This window comes from Nicotiana attenuata, unplaced genomic scaffold (assembly GCF_001879085.1).
Source record: "Nicotiana attenuata strain UT unplaced genomic scaffold, NIATTr2, whole genome shotgun sequence".
NCBI lineage: Eukaryota > Viridiplantae > Streptophyta > Magnoliopsida > Solanales > Solanaceae > Nicotiana > Nicotiana attenuata.
This window is the reverse complement of record NW_017670476.1, coordinates 357629-367237: the sequence shown is the minus strand read 5'-3', so window position 1 is coordinate 367237 and position 9609 is coordinate 357629. Positions and strand designations below refer to the sequence as shown.

Below are 9609 nucleotides of genomic sequence, written 5' to 3'. Positions count from 1 at the left end.
TTTTTTCTTTATTTTCCATTTCATAATTTATTTGGAAAGCAAAACCTCGTATCATGTGCTCTTATTAGAAATTATCTAAATTCTTCATCAGTTCATTGTCCGTATAAGTGCTCCATTTAAATCAAGGTGAATTTAGTATTTAAATTTAATGAGTTCAGCTTTTAGTATTCTCAACATTAAATCTTATTGTTGGAATTATAAGTTCAAAATTTACATATATATTTATGTTTCGTATAGAAAATACTCGATTCAATTGAACCTTTTTTTTCTTTCTTCAAAAGCTCCCTATGCCATCTACCTCTGTTAAAACACAGATATACTGTAAAATATTTTGCCTGTCAGTGTATCTAAATTTAAATCTTTATAATAAAGACTTCCCCCTCCCTTTTCCTTTTCGGCCTACAATACATCAGGCAGCTCCCTGGGAAGGGTCGGACCTCAGAGGTCTATTATACGTAATCTTACCCTGTATTTCTGTAAGAGGTTGTTTCCATCAGAGGCGGATCCAAGATTAAACTCTATGGGTTCAACTTTTAAAGTTTTTAGCATTGAACCCATTATATATTTAAAGTTATGGGTTCATATCTACTATTTTTGCAATTTTAATGAATTTTTACACAGAGATTTTTACTCCGCGTCGAAAGTTATGGGTTCAATTGAACCCGTTCCTAACAAACTACATCCGCCCCTGGTTTCCATGGCTCGAACTCGTGACTTCGTGGTCACATGAAAGCAACTTTACCAGTTACGCCAAGGCTCTCATTCGTAGCATTAACAAAACCAATTAATTAGAAGTAGTTTGCGTATATATATAAAGTTTTCTTTTGTAGACTGTTTCATCCACTTCCTACAGAAGGATATGTCTGTTTAGTTGATGATCATTACTATACTTGTGCTTGTGGGGCAATGGTTCATTCAAGTGAAGAACACATATATAATATTTCCAGCTCTTGAACTTGCGCTTTGGCGTGGCACAGAAGCAAAAATCAAAGACTCTTCCCACGAATTCCATATATCATTCCTCTTCTTTCCTTAAAGCAAACATTTTATATTCTTACACATTTCACACACACACACACACTCATTTATAACACCTTCTCCTGCCTGCCTCTTTCTCTGGACATTCAAATTTCACACTTGACACGTTGGATCAATCGCCTTCCTTATATATGGACATGATTATCTCTTCATCTGCGGCTTTGTTGAGTGCTCGTAATGGAATTACTAGCCAAGTTGGATTGTTATGGCAGCAAACTAAAGCTCCTTTGATTGCGCCATTGTTAAGAATATTGTTGTTTGTGTGTTTGGCCTTATCGTTTATGTTATTTGTGGAGAGGCTTTATATGGGCATTGTCATTGCTTTTATAAAGTTGTTAAGGAGAAAACCAGAGAAAAATTACAAATGGGAGCCAATGAAAAAGGATGATTTGGAGTTGGGAAATTCTTCTTATCCTGTGGTTTTAGTGCAAATACCAATGTACAATGAAAAAGAGGTGCTCAACTTTAGCATATTTTTGTAGCTCTTAAAAAAAAAAAAAAAGTAGTCCGGTGCACTAAGTTCCCGCTATGCGCGGGGTCTGGGGAAGGGCAGGACCACAAGAGTCTATTATACGCAGCTTTACCCTCCATTTCTACAAGAGGCTGTTTCCACAGCTCGAATTCGCGCGTGACCTCCTGGTCATATTTTTGTAGCTGTGCTTTCAATAAATGGCTTAAAATTGTTGAAATCTTATATACTTTCTTTGATTTGTTACTCTGCAGGTTTATCAGTTGTCAATTGGAGCTGCCTGTAACCTTTCATGGCCAGCAAATAGAATCTTTATCCAAGTCCTTGATGATTCTACTGACCCTGCAATTAAGGTCCAATATTCCCTTTTAAATCTACCAACAAACAAAAAAAATGGAAATTGTCATCATTTCTACTAGTTAAAATGAAGCTTGTAGAAGTGGAAAGTCCACAATTGTAGTAACTTCCAAAATTAGCATAGGCTATTACTAGAAAAACAATACTCCACTAGACAATGATCTGATTTTAAATGACTGGCAAATTTACCTAACCTTAGAGTTTAATTTCTATATACTGATATGGTAAAAGAATTCTTATATTATCAGTTCACCTAAAAGATAATCACGTAAATGTCCATGCTGCAACAAGTTAAAATACGCAGATAGTGAAACAATCTTTATTCTGTCAGCATATATGTTGAATCCTGATTTAAATGCTGAAACTGTAATAAACAACAGGCTTTGGTGGAGAAGGAGTGCAGCAGATGGGCAAGCAAAGGTATTAACATAAAGTATGAGATAAGAGACAATAGGAAAGGGTATAAAGCTGGGGCTCTCAAAGAAGGAATGAAGCATAGTTATGTAAAGCTTTGTAGTCATGTGGCCATCTTTGATGCTGATTTTCAACCCGAGCCTGATTTCTTGGAGCGCGCCATTCCTTTTCTTGTACACAACCCTGAAATTGGACTCGTTCAAGCTCGTTGGGAATTTGGTAAATATCTTTTCCTCTTTCTTTATAAAAAAGTGAGTCAAGTGAACGTATGAATGAGGGGAGCTCGCGCAACTATTAGGTTGTTTTGGTGTGATCAAAAGGTTACGAGTTCAGACCGTAAAAATAACCTCTTGTGAAATTGTAAGGTACAGTTGCATACAATAGTAGGCAGCAGTAAGATTGTCGTTGTGTGATCAGGAAGTCACAGGTTCAAGCTGTGAAAATAACTTCTTGCAAAATTGCAAGGTAAGGTATAGTAGACTCAAGATGGTCCAGTCATAACCTCCTGTTCTATTACTACTTGACTTTGAAAACTTGTTAAATAGAGTAAAATCAACTGGTTGGTCGCACATAATTGGCTTGAGGGAAATTTGAGACTTGGGTATTACTTTGAAGACAAATTGACAGATCAGTGAAGTTTCATGTGAAAAATGTTTTAAAAAAGCTTGATATAAGAATAATGCTGGTTTTGCAGTCAATGCTGATGAGTGTTTGATGACAAGAATGCAAGAAATATCACTTGGTTACCATTTCACAGTGGAGCAAGAAGTTGGATCTGCAATCCATGCATTTTTTGGCTTCAATGGTAGGCTGCCCAACTCCCCAAAATATAGCTTTGGTATAATAAATCAGCCAAGCATTTGATATATTATTATTCTTGTTGTTGCTGTCATCGCATGATTAGATTACTTTGAGCATTACAATATAAGGAGATACAAATAGCATAATATATAGGAGATAATTAATTTAGAGCAAATACTTTCAACTCTAATACAATTTCAAGTTCCCTAGATATGTTGAGAACATTTAAGCATCTCAATTATGCTACTTTACATATAATCATTTGCTTGAAAATTTGGTATTAGAAAATGGATAATTTGAATGCAGGCACTGCTGGAGTTTGGAGAATGTCAGCTCTTAATGAAGCAGGAGGATGGAAAGACAGAACAACTGTAGAAGACATGGATTTGGCTGTCCGAGCCGGTCTCAATGGCTGGAAATTTGTCTATGTTGGTAACCTTAAGGTACAATAACACATATCCAGTTTAAGGATTTTACTTGTATACACGAATCGAAGACATTACTATCAACATATTTTAACTTGTTGTAGAAAGTGATAGTATTACGAAGAGAAATGATTGAAATCTAAACTTGAAGTTGAAGTATAGAATGAAAAGGGTCAAGAGATGTTCTTTTTATCTTATCGGTAGGAAAAAATTCTCAAAAAAGGGCAGCCCGGCGCACTAACCTCCCGCTATGCACGGGGTCCGGGGAAAGGCCGGACCACAAGGTCTATTGCATGCAGCGTTACCGTGCATTTCTGCAAGAGGTTGTTTCCACGGCTCGAACCTATGACCTCCTGGTCACATGGCAGCAACTTTACCAGTTACGCCAAGACCATCTCAAGATAGTGGAAATGAAATGATGGTTCTACATCTCACATTGTTATTACTATTCATTTAGGAGTTAAAAAAATTCTTCTTCTTTTACCCTATTAGGTGAAAAATGAATTGCCAAGCACTTTTAAGGCGTATCGCTATCAGCAGCATAGATGGTCTTGTGGACCTGCTAATCTTTTCAGAAAAATGGCAATGGAAATTGCAACTAATAAGGTATGCTATATGAAAGTCTCCTCCTTGTTTGATATTCACTTAAACATGACAATATATGGAAATATTCAACAACTAAAATTAAGCTGTTTGATCATTGCAGAAGGTCTCTGTATGGAAGAAATTTTATCTGATATACAGCTTCTTCTTTGTCCGAAAGATCATTGCACACATTGTGACGTTCATCTTGTATTGTGTTGTTATGCCTGCAACCGTTTTCGTCCCTGAAGTCCAAGTGCCTAAATGGGGAGCTATTTATATTCCTTCAGCTATTACTCTTCTCAATGTACTTGGCTCTCCAAGGTAGAGAAAAGGAAAACTTAACTTTGTATTGGCATGTATTTAGTTAATTCTTTGTATCTTTCTTATTTATGTATGATCTTTTTCAGATCAATGTACTTGGTGGTTTATTGGATCCTGTTTGAGAATGTAATGTCCCTCCATCGGACAAAAGCAACGTTCATCGGCCTGTTCGAGTCAGGAAGAGTCAATGAATGGATTGTGACAGAGAAATTGGGAGATGCTCTCAAGACAAAAATGGGAACAAAAGCACACAAAAAACTTCGTTTTCGAGTTGGAGAAAGGTATAACTCACTCCAAATATTTAGAAGTGAAAAAATAAAAATAAAGGCGAAGAAAAGATAGGTTTGGAAACTAATTTGCTATCTTGTTTAATGGCAGGGTACATCTTCTTGATCTTTTTGTTGGACTGTACCTCTGGTTTTGCGGGTGGTACGACTTTTCTTTTGGGAAGAGTAGGTTCCACGTATACCTGTTCCTCCAAGCTGCAGCATTTTTCGTTGTTGGGTTTGGCTATGTTGGTGTGTTTGTTCCCAATTCGTAGTCTGAAATTGAAATTCTTTTTGGTAAAAATTTAAGTTATTTTGTAAAATTATGATAAATAGATTGAAATTCTTTTATATCGATGTGTATACGCAGCTAAGCGCATGCTTTGATTGTAATGTTCTTTTTTGCTTTTTCATGTATTAGTCAAGGAGTAAGGCAGAAGAACTTAAGAAGTGAAATACCAAAAGGGTTGCTGGGTTTATAACCCAAAAAGAATAGAGTATATGGTAAGCATTTTAGGTCCCTTGTAATATGTTGTAAAACTCATTGAATATGAATAACCTGCATATTCAAATATCAGCACTAGAAGAATCTGCATTTTCAAATATGCTGACGACACCTTTCTCGCTTCATCTTTTGAGACTTCTCAATTACTCTGTGCATTTTTTGTCTGATTAAATACATGAAAAATAATTTCAACAGTACTGAAATAACACCTTTGGAGCCACTAGAATAACTTCATTGAAGAAATCAGAGGCTTTTATGTCTAGCAAAATGGTCAAATGTCATGAAATCTATAGAAACTGCTGGAGTCAATGAAAACACCAGCTTAACAGACTTGAACACATATCTTCAGGTCATCTAGTCCTTTCAGAAAGGTTGGTTCCTTCAAGTGAAATTCTTACAGAAACATAAATATGTTTGCCTTCACGTCACTATACCGAAACAAATAACGAAGTTAGGATAATTCTGTCACATATTTCAAGAGCAGAAAACCACTAGAACAAGAGTTGGTTGCCTTATCCTTCACCAATCCACTAGTAAACCTTAACCATACAACCTTCTTTCCTCAATCATAAAGCCACTTCAAAAATATTTTATGAACAGCACATCTATGTCCTTTCATATTCTAACAAGGTCATCAAAAGTAGAAACAATCAAAACAGTGGACCCTTAAAAACCTCTTTACCTATCAAGAGAGGTAAATAAGATCCCTCCAAGCAATTGTCATATGCACTTTTCCAAGTTACAACTGATCTCCCACAAAAGGCTAATGAGGAGAACTTGTGAATTAGTTAAATAAGCATCATAAGAGCATAGCAACTAAGGTGATTCTGAAATTTGGGGCTGTCAATGACTACTTCTTTTAGAGAATATCGGGAGCACATAAAGGCCACACTAAAAGCAAACAAGAAGTACTATGCCGCAACCCCAAGCAACTATATGAATCCTCACTGTCTATGTCGCTCTACCTACGAAAGACAAACAAAATAAAAAAAAAAACTTTTGGGAGAAGTTTGCTCGAGAGAAGCTTAACTAGCCAACGGTTCCATTTGAATAAGGCCTCAAAAGTAAGCAGATCCAGACTCTATGTGCACATACATATCCATCGTAGTGATAACACTGATTCAGTAACAACATTGAGAGAATTACAACAACAAACAACAACAAACCCAGGGTAATCCTACAAGAGGTGTCTGGGAACATTGAGAGAAATCAGTGTTACATTTCCATTGCTGCACATTATTAATAAATCAATATTTCAGAGTGGAGCCATTCAGACATCTGAGCAAAACTGAAAGTACATCCAGAATTATCTGGTAATAAGGAAATACCAAGAACTTTGGTGAAACAAATATCTATTGAATAAGCACTGACGCTAATCGCTTCGACTGATATCCTGGAAAAGTGAACAAGAGAATCTACAAAATTTAAACAAGCTTACTGCTTTGAAGAAAGCCATGTCAACAAATTGACTGGACCTGAAAGAAGATGTTTGTGAACTGGCTAGCTGAACTTCTTATCAATTTAAGTTGATATTCGTTGCGAACTACCTTTATGAAATTTAATCAAGATTATGTCTAAGGGCATCATACCCTGCTTTTATCTTCTAACTTCTGGTGACCTTTCTCTGAAATTGTCTCCAATATGTCATAGTGACCGTAACCATGAAACAAGACATTAATAGGATTCTCTCCTTCCTTCCTATATTCTTCGCCATAATTTGATATATTTATTAAACTGCCTGAGCTTCTATCTACCATATAGACAGAAACTGGGGACCTGCAACCAAAAATCAAAAATATATATGAACGAAATTGAGCAACAGATTCCAGAATCAAAGCCTTAACCAATGTCATGCAGAGAGAAATCATATAGACATTAAGAAATGAGCTTGTTAAACAATCCTCCTACTTGATTTGACTTGAAAACAACAAAGTAAAGTCAACGATAGTGGAGATAACTAACAATTCTTAAATAACATAAAGGAGCCTTCTTTCGTTATCTGAAATGAGCTTCTTAAGTGCATATAAACAAGCCATGTTATGCTACCTAATATTACTAAAATCACAATATAACGTGCTTTAACTCTTTTTTTCCTCCCAGGCAAAAGCTTAATTTCCTTTCCTCGCCCTTTTCTCATTATAGCATTACTACCTTTTGTCGCAAATACACGACATCAACACCTCAAAAACATATTTAGTTGGATTAAAAAATGAATAGACAAAATGATCAATCATGAAACAGAAACAACACTCACTTAAGAACATGAGAAGCCATTAGTAGCTCTGGTTCTCCTCCCCACACGTATGGCTTTTCAATTCTTTCTACGTATGCATCAAAATCCCCTTCAATAAACCTACATAACATAAAAATAACACATAACCATAAACCATTGGAACTGCATATCCAGAGGAAACAAATATGAAAGAAGCAAAAAGCAGATACCATTCAGCTTCTTTTCGCCTCTTTAACAGCTCATCAACAACCTGCGCAATCGAAAAACAGTATTCTAATTTATTTCCAATGTCTATATTTTTAAAGACAAAAGCAAAAGAAAAGAAATTGAAGATACCTGAGCTCTTAATTCATCAGCAAGTTCTCTCTGTCGATTCTCATCAGGAGCTCCTTCCCCATTTCTTAAACAAGCCATGTGTGCTATTGCTCTAAATAGACATCTCCCATCTGCTGGAACCCCTGTTACATTCACCTTTCAATTTGTCAATTATCCAGGCAACTTGGAAATTTAGTCACTAGAAAACTCAACCAAATTCCAAATTAGTTTCTCAATAAAATCCAAATAATGCACTCCTCATCAGTTTATTCCATTTTTTCACATAGAATAAAAAGGGCAGCCCAATGCACTAAGCTCTCGGTATACGCGGGTCCGGGGAAGGGCTGGACCGCCGGGGTCTATTGTACCCTTACCCAGCATTTCTACGAGAGGTTGTTTCCACGGTTCATCCCGTGACATCCTGGCAACACCCCTTCTTTTCACATAAAATAATTGATACACATTAAATCCAGCAATTGGAAATCCTTGAATAATAAAACAATGATAGTATAATGAATATATGTTGTTGTGAAATGATTATAGTACCAGTGACCGTATAGTTGGCAGAGTTTCGATCAGCCTCATCTGAATTTACAGTATTGCTATCAAAACCTTGGGACTTGTTCTCAATCGGAGCAACAACATCAGAATTCGAATCAGGTAAATCAAGAGATGGCGCTGCTAAGCAAGAGCAAACACCAAAAAGGAGCCAAGCTGAGTCAGGATTATGGAGCCAACGCGCTGGCCTAGTATCCCACGCAACATTCCACGACCCTTCCCCTTTCTTAGCCAATACATAATGGTGGTGGTGAAACACCGTATTCCGCCGCTTTACATCCTTATTCCTCCTCCCGGCGGGAAGAATCGCATGCCATATTGAAGCTGCGCCACCTCGATTTACAGAAGCTCCAAGTCGGCAATGGCTAGAATGATGTCGCCTCTGTAACTGATCCGAACCTCCAACTAATACTGATTTGGTAGGTGTTCCGATTAGTCGGTTATAAGCCGCCGGCGCTGAGCCGTGGGCGTGAGATAGTGAGAGTGATGCAAAGAGCCAAGGTTTAGGACGTGCACAAAGTACTCCGAGCATCACCGGATTGAAAAGCTCTGTAACTTTTCAGATTTTGATTAACTTAAAACAATATAACGAAAATTATAAACCGAATTGGGCATCCATTGTTGTTGGTGAGAATTGAGAAGAGAGAGCTGCTGTTATAGAAGAAGACGAAGAAAATGCATTATTCGATTGGTGACGGCGATAATTAAACCAACTTTTTTAGTGTGAGAAACAAAATGATAAAAAATGTAAATGGGTTTTAGAGAGAGAAATCTGGCACAAATGGCATATTATGATTTGAGATGGTTAGCCTCGGCCGTGCGGTTCCACTACTCTGACCGCCATTCCCAAAGCATAATGACTAATTGACGAAATTAACCTCAAAGATCTAACTTTTGATTGAGATCAATTGAAGGGTAAATTAGTCATAAGGTAAATTAGTTGGCTCTGTATCACGTGTATGTCACGAATATTCGCTGGTGAGGAAAACGCTTTGGGTTGTTGAGTTACATGGATTTCCATGCAACTTTCAATTATCAAACCTAAATGATCACTATTGTTTTGTTGTGGGGATATTTATTTATTTAAATCTTTTTAAAAAAATAACACTAAGCCTTACTTTTTTCTTAAATATTTATGGTTGCCTTTAAGGTTTGGTGGCATATATATATATTTATATGAATCCTTTTGGAATCATATGAACAACTCAATCAGATTGTCTTTTTTCTTCTTCTAGCTTTTTTTTTATTTTATCAAGTGCTCTGTATCCATTTTGTAGTTCTAATTAATTTGAATTTGTACTACGTAAGGTTCAAGGAGAAAT

The 9609-nt window shown here is 36.5% G+C and overlaps 2 protein-coding genes across 2 annotated transcripts; one reads left to right on the top strand and one right to left on the bottom strand.

Moving 5' to 3' along the window:
* The first annotated feature begins 987 nt into the window (after positions 1-987).
* On the top strand, positions 988-6234 carry LOC109239995 (glucomannan 4-beta-mannosyltransferase 9-like). Its single transcript, XM_019406613.1, has 9 exons — positions 988-1493; positions 1762-1860; positions 2245-2497; positions 2973-3083; positions 3386-3522; positions 3997-4110; positions 4211-4410; positions 4497-4691; positions 4789-6234. Exons 1-9 carry the CDS (start codon positions 1170-1172, stop codon positions 4949-4951), a joined length of 1596 nt encoding a protein of 531 aa, XP_019262158.1. The 5' UTR covers positions 988-1169; the 3' UTR covers positions 4952-6234.
* A 146-nt stretch (positions 6235-6380) lies between these two features.
* LOC109239996 lies at positions 6381-9073 on the bottom strand. Its single transcript, XM_019406614.1, has 5 exons — positions 8276-9073; positions 7751-7872; positions 7624-7664; positions 7436-7534; positions 6381-6957 (listed from the first exon to the last, which is right to left on the bottom strand). Exons 1-5 carry the CDS (start codon positions 8817-8819, stop codon positions 6765-6767), a joined length of 999 nt encoding a protein of 332 aa, XP_019262159.1. The 5' UTR covers positions 8820-9073; the 3' UTR covers positions 6381-6764.
* Between the last annotated feature and the right edge of the window lie 536 nt (positions 9074-9609).